This window comes from Plasmodium inui (genome assembly GCF_000524495.1).
Source record: "Plasmodium inui San Antonio 1 unplaced genomic scaffold supercont1.62, whole genome shotgun sequence".
NCBI classification, from domain to species: Eukaryota; Apicomplexa; class Aconoidasida; order Haemosporida; family Plasmodiidae; genus Plasmodium; species Plasmodium inui.
Genome location: NW_008481896.1, coordinates 32,923 through 50,533, shown reverse-complemented (window position 1 = coordinate 50,533; position 17,611 = coordinate 32,923). Strand labels below are relative to the sequence as shown.

Here is a 17,611-nt window from a genome sequence, read left to right as displayed (position 1 = left end):
ATTTATAATATGTCCAATATTATGGAAGGAAAAATACTGGGAACTCATAAATCCACGCTTCGACTTAGAAGAATAAAGGATTCCGTGTATAAAATAATAGTATGTCTCGCGATAAAATCTTTCCAAATTCGAAGAAACTCCTAAGGCGCGGATCCTTTTCTTCTTAAAATAGAGATAATTAATTTTATTCTTTGGTCCTGAAATTCACCGTACGAGGCATCCTAAGATTCGTACGTAAAATATCCACTTTCCGCTTCGTAATTCTGTACATAAGTCATATTTTTCCCCCAAGAAATCATATAACCGCAGTTTGTAACTTTCTTGAAATGATATGGAAATCAAAAAGTTCCATGACCTTTTAATTCTTCTAAGAATTATTTCCTTCTCTCAGAAGTCAATATTACACATAACTCTGTGGACGGAATTTTTCTCTAAATGTCTCTCACAATTCCACAACAATATGAAAAAAGAACAGTAAATAGCATCGGTTTTATATTCTGCTAAAAATGTCACGCGATGGAGAATGAATAACATTCCATATAAAACAGGTTTCATATATCGCGAAGAATCATTCTTCAGGTAATTTTCAATTACATTCAAATCCATCACAAACTAAATTTAGGTAATCACTTCAGCCCATTTTTTCCTGAAGTACGTAAAAAGTGAAAATGTTCCTATTCTGTTCATTTTTTGAAGCGTCTCTGTAATTGAATATGAAATATTCCGACGTTATTTTTACTCGAAAAGATTAAATTTATAATAGGAACATATTTGCTATCCGTTTTAAGGAAAATCAGATGAGAAAAAAATTGCCATGTTCAATAATTAATTATCTCGCAAAAAATGTATTGTTTTTACATTTTTCCGTAAGTAAATTTATATTCTTCCATAAATAGATTAATACTCAAAAGTAATCTTAGCATATAAGTAATAGGACTGCCGAAAACAAAAAAAAAAAGGGAATTCTGAACAGTCCATTCTAAAATTGCCTACTACATAAGAAAAAGAACATACTTTAGTATTTATCGCATCTACAAGAATTTTCTATTTCAGGTCTTTATGTTATCTTTATTGGAAATATAGTGACATCTGTGCCTTCATTGTAAAAGAGATAATAGAAAAAAATACTTACACTTCTAAGTCAACTTCTGGCAGATATCCTTAGAAGAAGAAAAAAATAAGACTCCTTCAACATATAACGCGATGTTTTAAGCATTATATTGTTTCGTTACTTTAGTTATCTTCCAATTCATAAAGGTCCAGCGTAATATATTTCTACGTAAGGTGAAATTGTACCGGCAATAAGTTATATCTGATCCTGCATATATAATGTACAGCGCTCCAGACATTTGTAACGTATGCATAGAAAGAAACGTTCTACAATGTTCCTTCCTTCGGTAATACCTCCGAAAGAATTTTTGTAGGAAATATTTTAGCTCCGCTGAATTTCGTCTTTTTAGTAATTAAGTTCATTTATCCTTATTTTCTTTCGTCAGTAGTGATATTGTCTTCACCATATCATCGTGAGAATACCTCAATATCATTATTCATGTGTCTTTTCATAGATGTCCACAAATTCTATAGGTGTCAAATAAATGTGAGGACCTGGGGAACGCATTATAAAATTGCAATGTTTCATTACTTTCCTATCCAAAAGAGACTCTTAAAATATAAATTACGTAATGCAGAGGCATCACAGAAACCATAATTACCATAGGGAAAGAGTGGCATGATAATAATAAATATTACATGAAAAATTCTTTCCATACACATAGGCAACGCTATGTATGCATACAATTATAAAAATCGATATGTTTCCTAAATAGCTAGGTCGTCCATTACGTGATAAGTGCTGCTGGTAGTGCACCACAAATGTGATAATATATGCTTAGGACCGCTACAAAGGAAAACAGAAAAAAAAGTACTTCAAAAAACAGTTATAATAAATCAAATAATTCAAAATTTAAATAATACGTAGCTATAAACTACAGAAATTGAGAAATATCCTTGAGGATATTCTTCCTTATTTGTGTTAATTATTTCTTTCCTTTAGTTCATAAAAGAGGATGAGAGGTGGCTATACAGGATGTTCAGCATATGACTCTCAATTATATATCCAATTATGTACTATATAGTATTAAATAACAACTCTCATATAAAGGTGGCTATCCAATGCAGCTGCTAGGAATAGAACACTAATTCTAATAACGGTGATGCATACAAAATTGGGTTCAATTATTTAGATAATATTATCTCACCGTTGCATTATTTTGGTCGGTGATAATATGTTCACGCAGCCGTAGGATATTCATAATTAACGCTATATCCCCTAAGCTATTCTTAGGTTTCATAGATTACGATGAACTCCCTAATATAATGTCATGCATTACAACACACCATATGACCGTATAAATACTCCTAATAAAAAACTCATCAAGGAACATATTGAGCTGTGTACACCTCATATATTATTTGGTGAATTACATCTTATAATAATGACGTAAAAGTTGCGTGAATCATAGATTCTAGGCAAAAATGTACTACCTTGCGCACACGACGCGAATAATTCACCGCCGACTGAAAATATACACTTAGTTCCCAATATGGCATTATTAGGAAATATATGTCCACCGTATTTAGCAAAATATATAATTTCAATGGAAGAAAAAAAAAACCTACATTTATTTAAGAACACAATTCTTAATTTACTACTGACTGCGTCAAAGAAAAAATGCACTACGCGCAAAATAAAATGTAAAAGCAACAAATAATTTTTAATGAAAATCACTGTAAAAAAAATCTCTTTTTCGCAATTCATTCTATTTATATGAAAAAACTACTATGAAATCCTTTCCAACTATTATTTTTCCAGGTGAAATATAATTGTTTCTCTTGTGGCACTGTTGAAATTACACTTGATCTATATTTTTCATTCATATTATTCGAACAGAGCAGCGCATTATTAGAGTATACGGTGTTATTTCGTGCAATTACACACCTGAATAAATGAAATATGTAATTCATTTAAATATTTATGATAATAATTACTAATTATTCAGCTCATAAATCTGGGCCCCCTAATTCACTTTCTTTTTTGCTGAAATAACCATATTTACGAGAAAGGAAAAAAATAATGGACCTTGAATTACATAGAATAAACTAATTAGTTTATTCGATAATTGATAAAAATTATTTAGAAAGTCCCTTATAAGACCATTATACAGAATTAAATTGCCCAAAACGTGGGCACTAAACGCACAGTGTGCATTAAACAATTTCACATTGCGTCCCCCTGTATTTATAAACTTCTCTTCATATGTGAAAGTAACAGAAGCAGAGGGATATTGCACTTATAAGTCATTTTATCAGTAACAACAATTCTAAGGGAGATCTATACTAAAGGGAAAGAAGAATTAATTTATAATGTACGAACAATACCATAGTTCTCCTACCATAAGGCATAACATGTCTTACGCTCTATTGTTTAATGTATGAGTTGCACTAATTACGCCGGAGCCACGTAATAAAAAATATCCATCACTGTCTACTGGTAATAATTGAATTCATAGTCGTCTGAAGAAAAAAAAATATACAGGGAGATAAATAAAGAAGAAAAGCAAAAAATAAAAAACAGAATGAAAAAAATAAGAAGAGGAGAAGAAGTAAATTACAAGAAGGGAACAATACAAAACAAAAAGATGGAAAATAAAGAATAAATTAGGAAAAAAGAAGCGAAAAATACAAAAAAAAAATTAAAAAAAAAGAAAAAAAGAGAAAAATAAGAAACAAATCGGAAAAAGAGAAGAACAAAAAAAGAAAAAATAAAAAATAAGATCATTAACAATAGAAAAAGGAAGAAACTAGCAGGAAGAACAAGAGGAGAAATTATCAGAAAATAGAAAAAATAACAAGAAAGGAGAAAACCCCAATAATTCCTCCGATGCAGCTTCTGGGAAAACTGCCGGGGACACACAGGTGAAGCCATTTTATATTTCATACAAATGACGGAACTAATTATTCCGCGTCTATTGAGGAATACTAGTACGAAGTTAGTCATAAGGAGTATTATTAACAACCTTTTCTTTTTACTACATTTTGTAGGTTCATTCTGCAGCATAACTACAGTGGGTCTATATAATAAATACATTCACTCATAGAGTTAAATGTGCTTTTTCAACGTCATTCATATATCCCCGCAAATGTATATAAATCGGACATGATTATAAATAACATGCTGTTTACAGTTACCATAATATTCTTCAAAGCGCTCAGTCGTTTAACTTATTGTAAACACAAATATGTCATTCTAAACGTAAAGGTAATGACAACACTGGACAAATATTATACAACCTTTGCAGAACGAATTAAGGAAGAAACACTAGATAGACTTCTCGGAAAACGGAGGAACGTTGTATCAGACAATAATCATTTTGATGCTTACGTAGCTTCATCTAAATATTACCATGGATTGGATACATGAAATGAGAAAGATTCCATGTCTCTGAAGAATTCCTCAAAATATAGATCTTCTGCTGACAAAATCAATGCAAAGGGGCTAACTGTTCATTCCATAGTCTATGAAAGTATAGAAAATTTGAATCGAACGTCGATTCACACAGGAATCATTAGGAGAAATCCGCCGATACCTGAAATCTTACCTTGATCTCATGCAAAATAGGCTTCATTATTGATGTACAAGTGGGGATATTACAATTTCAGGGAAACTTATATAAAGAAGTTACCTAATCCCTCCGCATTCTCAATAACAGTTTAGATTGGAATCTATCATAGGTGATAATGATAAATCTTCCAAAAGCTATTTCAATCAGAGGTTACCCCTCTGCATATACAGTGCCACACGCTTAAAAGGAAATCTTTATCTCCCATGAGCAGACCATAGGTTACTTTCTTGGTCACACAGTACGCTTATGTTAGCATTCCTAAATACATTACACGGAAGACACTGAGGTTACATTGCTGTGTAGAGTTCCTTTATTTCACCCCTCCATATACTTATCGCTATTCATACTATTCCCACGACTTTTCCAGGAAGACTCTGCTTCCTGCACGTTCACTAATACCTTTGCAAACTGCTACACTCCTTCTTTGTATATACATAGTTTCAACCTATTATAATTTAAGAAAACAAACATGAAATGGGAAAGGGTTAAATACATTCTCTTAATGAATACTTAGAATACATGTAACGCTCATTCCGTTGATGCTCGTAAATATGATTCCGAGACAGATCATGTATTCGCAACATAATTAAGGAGTCGGCTTACCTTTCATTTATATCTTCTTATCGTACATAATTACTAAATAATCATAAATTACTACTTCGTGCTATAAATACTGTTTTCCCATTAAAGATCTTCCTATGTGATCTATTATTTGTTATTAATATTTAGATGTATGAGTCAGTGCAGGAAGCGATTGACTTCATCCTCATTTATCTTACTTCTCTATATTTTCCTCATTCGCGGTTCAACGGAGGTTTAACGCAACCTCTAAAAGGGTCTCGTTTTATCACAATTAGGTGAGGATGTTGGTACTTGCCAAATTACATGTCCTTCGTCTTGCACTCTTCAGGGGAGAATATGATATTGTAATTCATCCTAATCACAATACAGTGAGTGAGCTGTAATCGATTGAATAACTGCATCTAATTAAACTAAGTAAGTGTCATTATATCTCGGCAACCATCTCCCTGTATTCTGGACAGAACACCATTATACTATAATTCAGAAGCTCTAATCGCATGTGTTTTTCATTCTTTTTTTTGTGCTCTCTCTGAATTTACATAAGGCATATTCGAATATACTGTTTATAGGGTCAGATGAAATAGAATACCCAAATCATGTGAAATCCCTTCACATTCCTAGCATATATTTCTCTCAAAAGGAACTTATACAGACTCTTTATGTTTTCATTCTTAGGACATAATTCTTGGATTAACCCTCAAATATATGCAGAACATATTATTCATGTTTCGCAATGGGGGATAGATAACAGAAACTAAGACCCTATTATAAGTGTAACAATAATAACACTAATGTACACAAAAATCTAGGGCGGCATTCTTAGATATTATACTTACAAATTGTCAACATTGACGCCTATAAGTGTTCTCATTAATAGTTATACGGCGCTTTCGCTAAATCAGATGCATACCTATAGAATGTCTACGTGAAATATGATCATAGCACATTAGGAATAACTTTTTCCAAACAGTACACTTGTTACAATTAAATATATCTTTGTATTGCTATGGGAATTCCACACTTTAGTCGATAAAGTTTTCTAATGCATTATGTTTAATTGGTATATTGTCTCTAACATGGAACTCAGGATCACTTCCGTATTGTATGCATATTAACCCTGCCACTCTTATACTTACATCAAGATGCTCATACTTCTCTAAAAGAAATTGCATAGACAGAATCAGTCTTCTCCTTATGTCTCATAAGATTTGTGTATAACATTGAGAACATAGACATATATACAGACATTCACTATAAGAGATGTAGCCACGTGTACTCATAACTGGGTTAAGGAGTTGGAATAAAATATGTTCATAGGCGTCTAATACGTATCCTGTGATATCATCAACGTTCAGTATATATTAATCATTTAATTCATACTTATCTATACAGAAGCCTTTTTTGTAAATAAGGCCTCTAGGTGTGTTATAATGGCATAATGAAACAGTATTTATAGGGTTTTACTGAAAATTCTCCTTCCCTTTCATTTGTTACCAATATAGGAGAGTGTTTAATTCAGTGTCAGAAGCATATGCCAAATGACTCTTGCGCCTGTCTAATTCATCGCTATAGTCTTCACTGAATATGCGAAACCATTATTTATCTCCTGACAGAGAATTCTGCAGGTTTATAAGTTTCCCTCCCCCTTATTTTAGAAATCTTTCCTCGTGTTTGTAGAATTATACATAAAGGATCAATACGCACAAATGACAAGGTATGAAATAGGTTTAGGATACTTATATCACAGATTTCGAAAGAGGCTCCTGGAAAAGAATAAAACAAATGTGGACTTGTATCCTTAAAACAATTAGTTCTTTCCTTTCTCTATTGGTGTAAAATAATCTCTTGATAATTCTGTAAATGGATGCTTCTTGTCTTCTGCAGATGATATCCATACAATACCTATATACAACATAATATATAATGGTAATAAACCGGATTTCCAGGTAAATATGTCTTCACAGATGATGGAAAGAATCCGTATATTCTGCAATAATCGAGTAATCCAACTGTAGTGGATAATTCTGGCCACATAGCACTATAATGATTATATATTCTCATTCCAAGTAATTAATTTTTTAAGATGCTTCCTTATCATAACTTTATCTTGCAGTTTTTACAATCATATGGCTAGATTTATATGCAAATATAGAGAAATCTCTATGTGCATTTTTATTTCCTTTTAGTTTAGCATGCCATGATAATCCCTCCTAGGAGATAATGATCCAGCTAGTCGGTACCTTCATTCCACAGCTTCCTCCTCAATGCTTATTATGATGATTACATAGTAACTGTCCTTACTGGTCATAACTGGTATCAAGAGAAATCTGATAAGGTATTTAACCCACTTTCGTAAATGAAGGTTTCAGGAAAGGATTATATTCATCATCTGCATTACTCTTAAATAGGCATCCAAAGGGAGTGAAATTTTATGGAAATAGCATTCACAAGTAGATTCTATAAGAGAAACCATTCTGAAGCAACAAGGATAATCCGATTAGTATATATTTTTTCTTCTTCTCGTTCCTGCACAGATATCTACAATCTACTCTTGAAAAAACCTGTACTGTAGTATCATACATGATTCTTCTCTCTAATATATAAGAGCTTACAGATAAATTATAGTACCTTCCTATCACTGTGAATATTCTGATGCCTACTTTTAGATAATTAGCCCTTCTGTCTATTTCTTTATAGTTTCTCTATAGGTGATGGTTTATTGTGAGGCAGTAAACTACCCACTAGTGACAACGTAAAATCTGAATTGTCAACATTCAGACAGTCTGTTTCTGAGCATGCAACAAAAATATATGTATGCCGTATTATGGAGATGCAGATATATTATAAGTGGAGGTGCGGGTGCTCCATACAATTTGGTTATAATTTCAATTATATGTCACATAGCATGAGGAGCGTGACAGAGCATCTATTATGTTAATGAAAATAATTCCCAATTCTGTGAAAACGCTATCCAGATATACGAAGAAAATATTGATGGATAAATGAGAATGTGAAATTTCAGCATCATACTGTGTTCTATAACAGATGTTATAACAACAAGCTCTGGTGATGGATAGAACATTAATGTGCAGCTGCCGATATCTCTTACAGGTCAAAAATATTGAATAAGGAGTAGCAGCCTCACGATGTTACGTGTAGTGTAGGAAAAATACCTAATGCATGATAATATATATCATAAAGATTATAGATGAAGAAGAAGCCACGAGGCAGGAAAATACTTGAAGGTTATGAGGAAAGAAGGCTAAACCATGAAGATAAAACTTTATAAAAATAAGTTCAACGCTAGACGGGAACTCTAATCCTAAACACTGAACAAAAGACTCTAAACCATAAGCCCAAAATCCTAAACGGCAGAGGAATAAACCATGAAAACTGAGCCCTGAACATAAACCAAAAGGACAACCTCTAAACCCTAAACCCTGAAGCATGGACACTAAACCCAAAAACCTAAACCCTGAACCATAAAACTAAACCCTAAACCCTAAACCCTAAAACCAAAACGCCAGACCCTTAACCCTGAGCCGAGAACATAAACCCTGGAGGCTAATGCTAAATCGTGAACCCCGAAATGCTCACCCCTAAATCCTTGAACCCTAAACCCTGAAACCTAAACCCTAAACCATGAACCCTAAACACTGAACCCTAAACCCTAAACCCTTGAACCGTAAACCCTCAATCCTAGAGCCTAAACCGTGTACCCTAAAGTCTGGACCCTCATACGAAAACGGAACCCCCATCACTAGAGCTTAAACGTCAAACCTCCTATCCCCCAAGCCCTCCCTCTAAGCGAAATCTAAGACCTAACCTCAGAGGCAAGAATCTGTTGCGGAATCCTATTTTCAAACCCCACCTGCCCAATCGAATACGCTGCTTGCTTTTGCCTAGGGAGGGAGGTTCCCCTGAGTTTATTCCTGGGGGGTTTTTCCTCGGTTGAGACTTATCTAGAATTTGCCATCATGCTACGGAAGTTGCCAACTCGACTGATTGACTCTTTCCAAGGTTTTTCTAATTTCTGAGTTTCTGGGTGGTGGGCCCCACAGATTTACCCGCTATCCCTTCAGCTACTTAGACGAGCCGAATGTTCTGGAGGTTTTCTTTGGTCCGGTTCATTCTGCCTTAACAAAATTCTTCTGAGTTGTCAGTTTTCCATTTGGGCTTGCAGTCCGCACTTTGATCACTTGTGACAGTTTTTTCATATTGGATTAATCTGTGGGGTGTCTAAGAATATTCTAATTCCAGATAGGTAGTTGTAATCCTCTGATCCTCTTCTGAGTTGTTTCTGTGATATTTCTACATCTTGAGCTTCAATCGATTCCTTCTTTCATAATAATTAATCCACTAGTTACTTTATCTCCTTGATTCTGCCGATACCTCTTTGTTTGTTTCGGTTATATATTTATCCGAAGCTTCCCTAATCCCCTTTTAGACTATACGGTCTATATGCGTGGTTTCCTCTTTTTTTGTGTGTTTCATTTCTGTTTCTTTTGGTTATTTCTCTAGATTCTCATGTTTTCCCTTGGGAGTATTCCTGTTGTCATCTGTATCTTGTTCAACTTGGTGTTCTGTGATTAATTTGGCTGGGTTTGCTCCTATGGAGTTGACTGACTATATTCATCTGGGTCTTGGTGTTTAGTTCGGCTCTTTTAGTGCTGTTGGCAGTTTTTATTGTTTGTTCTATGATTGATGTTGCAATTCTCCTTTTTTACATCTATTGATATTTTTCCCCCGTCGTAGAATTGATTTTTAGGATTGCGCATATGTTCCTGTTATCGGCTATCAGTTGGTTTATGTAAGAGGGCTGGACTCTTTTAATGGATGCTTAAATTTATAGTTCTGCTCTTTCTTCTGCCCTAAAATCTGGGGAAGTCCTGCTTCTTTGGGGTTGTGTTCGTCTTTTCGTTGTAACTTTCATTTGTTTTTATACGAGGTATGTGGCTTTGGGTTTGTAATACCTCAGCTTATTTAGGATTTTGTCCTTCCTCCAGCCGTTTTTAGTGACTTTCAGATACTTCTATTGTTTTTCTCACTAGCTCACTACATGTTTTATCCGGTTTCGGTGTTGGTTTCGGGGTTGATATTTCATTTCCTTTTTTTTCTTTATTTATCTTGGAATTGGCTTTTTCTCCGGGTGCTGGGGGTTTCTTGTTTGCTTCACTCTGCTGAAATAGGTAGTGGGGTTACCAGCCGCTTTGCATTCCTTGGTCTTATATCCCCCTTATTTAGTTATTTTGTCCTTATATATCTATTTTGAACTGGGAAATTTTACTCTTACCTGTTCTTTCTTTTCCTTCCGTTAGATTAGCTTCTTAGGCCCATTCGTAGTTTGGTTGTTGTCTGATTTACCCCATTAACTCTTCTGCTTCAAGAGTCGGGCTGTTTTGGCTCCTGCCTCTTTAGTTCGCTTAATAGGATCTCTAGTTTATTCCCTTTTTCTCTTATTGCTGGAGTTGCATGGCTTGTTCTTTCCTTCCTTCTCGTGGGGTTATCCGTTCCTTTATTTTGAGTCCAATTTGTGACTAGGGGACTCTCTTTTACTATCTTCCTGGGTTCCTATTCAATCCCCTCCTTTCTTGGCCCCTTCTGAATTTCAAGAGAACGTAACTGGATATCTTACGCCTACTTTGTTGATTTGTTCTGGTGCCTCTGGTTTCTTGGTTTCTCTTCTTGCTTTTAATGATGTATTACTTATTCTCCATATGCCATATAAACTACTCATTGCTAAAATTATACTTAGAACCCCTCCAATTATTGCGCCTACTGTATTGGGTTCTGACTTCTCAATATACTGCTTTAGTTGTTCGCCTGTCCTGGTTTCCGTTTTTGTCAATTGAGTTTCTACCTCTTGGCCAGTCTTGTCCCTGTTGATCCATTCCTGAAATTCCAATGGAAAGATTTGGTTTGGTCGTTTTTCTTTCTCGCCGTTTCTGGCTTATACTGCCGCTTATTCCATCCCGCACATAAACAACCGCTAGCATCACGTGTTCATTCGTCCCCTTATGACTCTGATTTGATCCCGTCATCTTCTGACGTTCCCTCTTTCATGTAATTCTTGCCGTCTCTCTACCGTCTCTTCTTCTTTCACGTGCTCTCTTGTGATTGTTTGTCAGGTATTTTCTCTTTTGAACTTACCTCTTGGATTTTGCTGATTTGGTCTTCGGGAGGAGTTGGTTGACAATTGTCCTCGTTTCTATATACACAACTTGTCATATACTCTGCTCCCTGGTCGGCACTTTGGGAACACTGCAATCCAACCGCTATGGTTTTGACCAGGCCGAAAAATTCTCCCCATGGACCTCCCTTATTTGAATTTTCTATCCTTATTATTCGTTGGCTTGGTTGTCCTTCCCTTGATTTTGGGGCAAACCAATCGTCCATTACTTTTTTGCCTGCTTTGGGTCCTATCCATCCCTCCAGTTTCTTATACATATCATCGCAAGGATCTTTTTTTTCGTTGTTGCTAATCCATTCTTCTTCGCTTACGCCTATATCATTTAACACCTGCATAAATATGGTCATTAGATCCATACATAAACTCAATCTTCTCTCAATGTTCTGACTTGTTCTTAACTCTCTTCCACTGTTATATAGTCCCCAGACGTCCTGGTCTGGATCTACTATGCATTTGTCTTGATCCCAATTTCCTCCTAACCAACCGGTAGCTTCTGGTGTACAAGTTATTTGTCCCCATTCGTAATGTCTTTGTTCGTTTAGCTGAATATTCCTCATCCACCAATCTATACTTTTACATAAACTTCTTGCCCGAGTTCCCTCCTGTAGTACCGTCATGTATCGTCCTTTACCCTCTTCTGACTCTTCCCAGGACTTTATTCTTTTCCCAGCTCCTTCCCACGGATTCTCTCTGCACCATTTCGGGTCTCCTCGCTGCGAGGCCCTTTTGGTAGCGCCACCACACCCCATTTCTTTGATAACTTCGCCAATATACCCACTTAGTCCTCCGTCCGCCATTTCGTTCTATCGCTTCTCACGTTCTGATCTTGAAGGTGGTCTGTTGGTGTTGTCTCTGATACAATATCTACTGCCTCCTCGCGCCTTTCACCTTGTTGACTTTTTCTGTTTGATCCTTCTATCTTTCGAGTCTTTCCTTTCTCTGTTATTTCTTTTACGTGTCTAAGAGTCTCTTTTTGCAGTTTGTTTCCTTCCTCGTGCCCTGACACTCTCTCTTGTCTTTCTCGTTCGGATTCTTATCCCTCGCAGTCTGTTTACTAAGACTCCACTCAGAAAGTGGCTTGGAGGAGTTTGCCTGGCCCCTCTCCTCCAATGTCTCTCTCCTCCTCTCTGTACTTCCCCCCTTGTCCTTCCTGTTCTTGTGTTTCTAGTTCCTCTTCTGCTTACTTTCCTTTCGTGTTTCTCGTAATATCCTTCCCCCCCCTTTCTTGGACTTTTGCCCTGATTCTACGACGCCATCTAAATTCACCCAGAAAATGCACTCGTCCCTAGCCTCTGTCTTCTTCGGTTGTTGGTTTTGCTCGACTCCGGCCTGTTCCCTTCTTTCAGCTTCTTCTCCTTGTGACATTGGAGATGTGATACTGGTCTCCCTTCGGAATCGATGCATCATTCGGGTGACAGATTACACCTACGAATGCCATGCTTTGGGTTACTCTGCTCATCTGTTCACTCTTCATCCACTTGCCTTCTTCTCGCCCTGGGTCGCGAGACGGTTTATGGGCACCACTTCCTTCCCCCTTCTTCTTCTTTAATTTCGAATCCTTCCCTTGATCCTCCTCTTCATTTCACGCATCCGCTTGTCCGTTCCCTTTTGGCAGTGGTTTGGGGGGGGGGTGCCTTGTTGGTCCCCCTTCCCTGCATGGATTCGGTGTAGTCCCCGATCCTACTTACCTTTTGCCATTGCATGCATCTCCTGTCGTCTATTGTTCCCCTGTTCGTTTCCTTTGGTTGGGCCACTCCTACATCCGCTGCCTCCAATCCTAGACGGAGGGGCCTCATATTTGGTGTTTGGTCCCCTTCCCTCCGGCCTCAGGGACATCCCCCCTCTGGTTGACATCTTCCGCTCTTTTCATGACAGACGGTTCCCCCCTCCTCCCCCTCTGTCTCTGGGTTTACATCCTCTTCGCCTGATTAGTTGCTTATGTCTGTCTCTTCCTCTGGGAGGAGTTCTGGGCTTGGCACTCTTTGTTACGCCCCCCCTTATCTGCCCCTCCGATTTTGCCGTGCCCCTTCCCTGGAGCCTCTTAGTGTCACTTTTCCACTTTTATCCGTGAGAGACATAATTCTTAATAACGTCCTTTACACGGGCTCGTAGTCGGACTCTTCTTTTTCCTTTTTCTTCCTCATTCGGAGGGGACCGAAGAATCCATCTGAGTCGGTTGCTCCACTCCTTACGCACTTTAAACGATTTCTCTGACTCGCGCTTCATCAAATCCAACTCCCTAATTATCTTTCGCTTCGGGTGTTCTCCCCTCAGAATTTGGGACTCTTGGACGACTCTTCGGGGTGGTTTCGGCCCTGAGGTTCCTTATCTGTTGCATTCCTTGCTCTGAAGGAGCCGATTCCTTTATTCTTACGTAAGCGAGACACCTGCTCCATCCTAGCAGTCTCGTTTAAGACTCCCTTATTACTTACCCTCCTCGTGGTTTTCCTTATTACTTCCTGACTCCTAATGTTTCCCTTGTTTTTCACCCTCCTAGTTCTTCATGCTCTCTTCGTCCCTCTTCATAGCACGCCGGTTCTTCCCTTTCCACTTCTCCTTTCCTCCATCCTGCCTTCTTTCTTAGATTGCTCTGACTTGACTCCGGTCGGCCGTTCAGCCTTCTTCCTAGTCCCTTCTTTACTTTTAGTGCACTCTACCTCAGGCTCAGAGGCGCTACGCTTCACGCTCAGTTAGTTGTCTCCCTATTTCCGCTAGATGGTGATGCTCGATTTGGTGTGACTATCCCGTTCCATCCTTTAATATTCTGCTCCTTCTCCTTGTGCTCCTAAGCTGTAGCCTCCCTTGTCTGTCTCGTCCTCCCCTTCCTGATCGTGAGACCATTAACCTTCTGATATTACGTCTTACGAATTCACTTGGGTTCTAAGATCCCCTATCGGTTGAGATAAGATCTTTCTATCGCGGTGTCCCCCTGGAGTCATAGGGGTACGCCTGGTCCTTAATTTTGGGGGGTCGTTTTCGATATGACTTCTGGTTCTTCCCTTTATATCTTCCTTTACTCTTGGCTTCTTATTCATCCATCTTGTTCGGAGAGTTGGCTCCTTTGGTTTGTCAGTTTCTCTGTCCCAGCTCCATCCGATCCCGGGATACTCCCTGAATAGGGGTTCACATTCCTTGTTTTCCACATAACTCCTCACGGGGATGCTTCTAGTATTGGTCATTTACACATAGCGGCCGGTCCATAGTGGCCTTTTATTCATTGGCCTCCTTTTCTTGAATTCGTCTCACTCTGGGATTTTCGTCTTGGTGCTCCCCTGACTAGGCGCCTGGGAGTTTTCGGTCCTAGTTGCTTTTAATGTTGTTCCTTCGGGTTCTGGATATGCCATCCCTCTTAACTCTTCGTGGAGAGTTCAGACTGGTTCCAGACTCTTCTTGTCAAGTGTTCTTAATTGATTACTTGGGTGTTATTATTTTGCGCTGGAGGGATTTGTATTGTTACACCCATATTTGGTCTGGATTGGGTTGTCATTTGTCTTCATATCCCCTAATCTGATACCTGGACTTACTCATGCTCCATTGTCTTTCTTAATTATATCTTCATTTCTCCCCCTTAAGTTTATAGCTTTTGTGTGTCCTTCCTTTTGGCCTTTTCCGTTGGTTATCCTCCCGTGACTCCTTTTGTTCTTTTGTTCTCTTCGGCTCTGTCTCCTTTGCCGTCCGATTTAGTGTTTAATTGCTTCTTTTACTTTTGGCAGAGTTCTGGTTGTTTTTTTCAGTTGAATCTTGTTTGGTTTTGGTGCTGTCTCTTGATTTTGCCGATCATCGATTGATCACCTCCGGAGGCTTTGCTTGATGTTCACTGAAGCTTTGGGTAGTATTACTTTTCCCTCTTTATTTGTTTCAATTTGGCCCCTCTTTTATAGCCTTAATCCTTTGAGGCTCTCCTCATTGTTGTTAGGGTGCGTCTTCCCTCACCTTGTGTCATTTGGTGGCTTTAGGTTTTTTCCAGATTTTCCTTTTAGGAATACCATAGTCGCGTTCGGTGGGGTTGTGGCCGAGGTGTTGTCCCTATTATTTTCTACTAATGCTTCTCGGTTCCTTCTGAGTATTTCATTCTCTGGCTTCTTTTTGCCTTCCTGTTTAGGTCTAGTCACTTTTTTCAAATCTTCTTCCCAAGATTCTGGATGATTGTTTTCTTGGTTCCTTCTCAGGAGATTTGGGGGGTGAGTTTTTCATTTATTTGGAGTTGGATTGTTGTTTCAGCCTTAACCTATTCCTGAATCTTCTCTCCTTTCGTGCTGTGGGCTTATTCCCTTGTACTTGTACTCCTTAATTCTCTCATTAGCTGTTTATTCTTCAGTAGATAGCCAGGCTGTTTTCTACACCTATTCTCTCCTTTGGTTAGGCCTTTTTCGAGGATTTTCCCGGTAGCATGGGTATTATCTAGTCTCTCATTTGGATTTAGTGCCTGCCGGTTCTGTTGTGATTTATCAACCCCGCTTCTTAATTTTTTCCTTGACTTCTGCATTTCAGTTGATAAGGTCCTCGGGGATTTGGTGCGGCGTAGTAGTTCTTGGAGCCTTTTGTTCATACCTTGTCTTAGTTGATCCTGTTATTTCTGGTTTAGGGAGTTGTTGCTACCCGTGAGTCTTTTCTTATTTTATTGTTTTTCCCCTGTGGAGAGATACGTGGTTCCATCAGGTTTATTTTTTGGATTTTACTTTTGACTTCTTGGTTCCTGTTCTGCTTCCTGGGTTAACTTCGTGTGGGCTTTTTTTTCTTTCTTTTTTCTTTTTGGATTCTTGGAGAGTTATTTTGCTGTGTCCTGTGTTTAAGTGTTCTGTTTTTATTCTACGGTTTTGACCTCTGCTTAGTCCTTTCGGGAGGCCCGGCGTAATAATGTCGTTCAGATTCTTTCCTAGTAGTTCCTTTCTAATTTTCTTGTTGCTGTTGGTTCCTTTTCGAGGCTGGGAATGAGTTTTTTTCAGAGTCTGGCTTCCTTCCGATTGATTCCCTTGAAATTTCTGCCTGCTACTCCAGTCCTCGGGCTTTAGAATCTAAGGGATATGTCTTTTATTAATCGTTAGTCGTTTTGAGTTGGTCGCTTTCTGCATTTAGGCTTCACTTGCATGTTTCCTCTACTAGTTATCTTTTTGAACTTGCTATCCTTTTTTAGTCAGGGTGGTGTTGGAGTGATGATTATTCTATCTTCTATTTCCGGGATTGGGTTCCTTGTCGATCCTTCTTGAATAATGCAACCTTTCCTTCATTTTGATCTGTTGTTTTTTATTCCTTCGTACTTTTTGGGTTGGCGACAACTTCTTCCGAGAGAGGTTATCCTCCTGTTGGAGGCGCTTCCGATTTACTTCGGTTTCAGATTTTCGGCTTCTTCTCTTAGAGTCTTTTACGCCTAGAGATGTCATTTCGGGGTTGTTAGTTTCTCTTGGGAGAATTTGTTGCTTCCTCCTAGCCCTTTTGAAGATGAGGCTGTCTGGTGGTTTCCTTTTACATTTTGAATTGATATCTTCTCTATGAAGTCCCCTTGAGGTTGGGACTCTTGTCATTTACTCATTCGGGCGATGCTTCCTTGTATTTATATTCGTATCCCTCTTAAATATTAAAAGAACTGAGGCGGAATTGACTCCTGAGATATTTTTTCATTCTCGTCATTTAGATGGTAGCTCTGTTTCGCTCTTGTGTCCTTTTTCTTCTGCTGCTCATTGTGCTTCTTTATTGGTCCAAAGTTTTGGGATCTTCCTGTTTCTGGGATTCGATAATAGTTTTTGGTGGTTTTCTTATGTCCTAGACTCTGGTCGTTTGCTTTTGGCCCTTTTGATATGTTTGTTGCGTCCCTTGGGAGGAATTCTCCCTTGAATTTCCAATGCGGGATTGGGGCTTGTCCTCTTCCTCCCCTGTTGTTTAGAACTTAGGCACATCCTCTTTTTTGTTTTTAACTCCTCTTGGCTTAGTCCTATTATTTACTTTTATACAATTTAATATATTCTAGATTTTTATTCCTTGTGTTAACATTCTCTCGGTTCCCTCCTGTGTTCCGATATCTTTATCGTGGCATCCCCCTGATTGTTGTTTAGGACTTCCTTCCTTCTTTTGCAGGATCAAGAATCCTTCTTTCTTCCCCTACTTATTCCTTCCCTGATCACCTGCTTCTGGGGTGGGACTCCCCTCTCTACGGGTTCGG

At 38.1% G+C, this 17,611-nt stretch overlaps 5 protein-coding genes across 5 annotated transcripts; 1 reads left to right on the top strand and 4 right to left on the bottom strand.

Annotated features, from left to right (window-relative positions):
* Positions 1–4,216: 4,216 nt before the first annotated feature.
* Positions 4,217–4,480, top strand: C922_05379 (hypothetical protein; the record flags this gene model as incomplete). Its single annotated transcript, XM_008820950.1, has 1 exon — positions 4,217–4,480. One exon carries the CDS (start codon positions 4,217–4,219, stop codon positions 4,478–4,480), a length of 264 nt encoding a protein of 87 aa, XP_008819172.1.
* Positions 4,481–10,872: 6,392 nt separating this feature from the next.
* C922_05378 (hypothetical protein) lies at positions 10,873–12,251 on the bottom strand (the record flags this gene model as incomplete). The annotated part of the gene is made up of 2 exons (XM_008820949.1): positions 10,873–11,157; positions 11,415–12,251. The coding sequence occupies 2 exons, from the start codon at positions 12,249–12,251 to the stop codon at positions 10,873–10,875; spliced, it is 1,122 nt and encodes a 373-aa protein (XP_008819171.1).
* A 367-nt stretch (positions 12,252–12,618) lies between these two features.
* C922_05377 (hypothetical protein) lies at positions 12,619–13,308 on the bottom strand (the record flags this gene model as incomplete). Its single annotated transcript, XM_008820948.1, has 2 exons — positions 12,619–12,809; positions 13,143–13,308. 2 exons carry the CDS (start codon positions 13,306–13,308, stop codon positions 12,619–12,621), a joined length of 357 nt encoding a protein of 118 aa, XP_008819170.1.
* A 207-nt stretch (positions 13,309–13,515) lies between these two features.
* Positions 13,516–14,633, bottom strand: C922_05376 (hypothetical protein; the record flags this gene model as incomplete). The annotated part of the gene is made up of 2 exons (XM_008820947.1): positions 13,516–13,750; positions 14,320–14,633. The coding sequence occupies 2 exons, from the start codon at positions 14,631–14,633 to the stop codon at positions 13,516–13,518; spliced, it is 549 nt and encodes a 182-aa protein (XP_008819169.1).
* Positions 14,634–15,383: 750 nt separating this feature from the next.
* C922_05375 (hypothetical protein) lies at positions 15,384–16,976 on the bottom strand (the record flags this gene model as incomplete). Its single annotated transcript, XM_008820946.1, has 4 exons — positions 15,384–15,618; positions 15,798–15,934; positions 16,134–16,469; positions 16,713–16,976. The coding sequence occupies 4 exons, from the start codon at positions 16,974–16,976 to the stop codon at positions 15,384–15,386; spliced, it is 972 nt and encodes a 323-aa protein (XP_008819168.1).
* Positions 16,977–17,611: the final 635 nt, after the last annotated feature.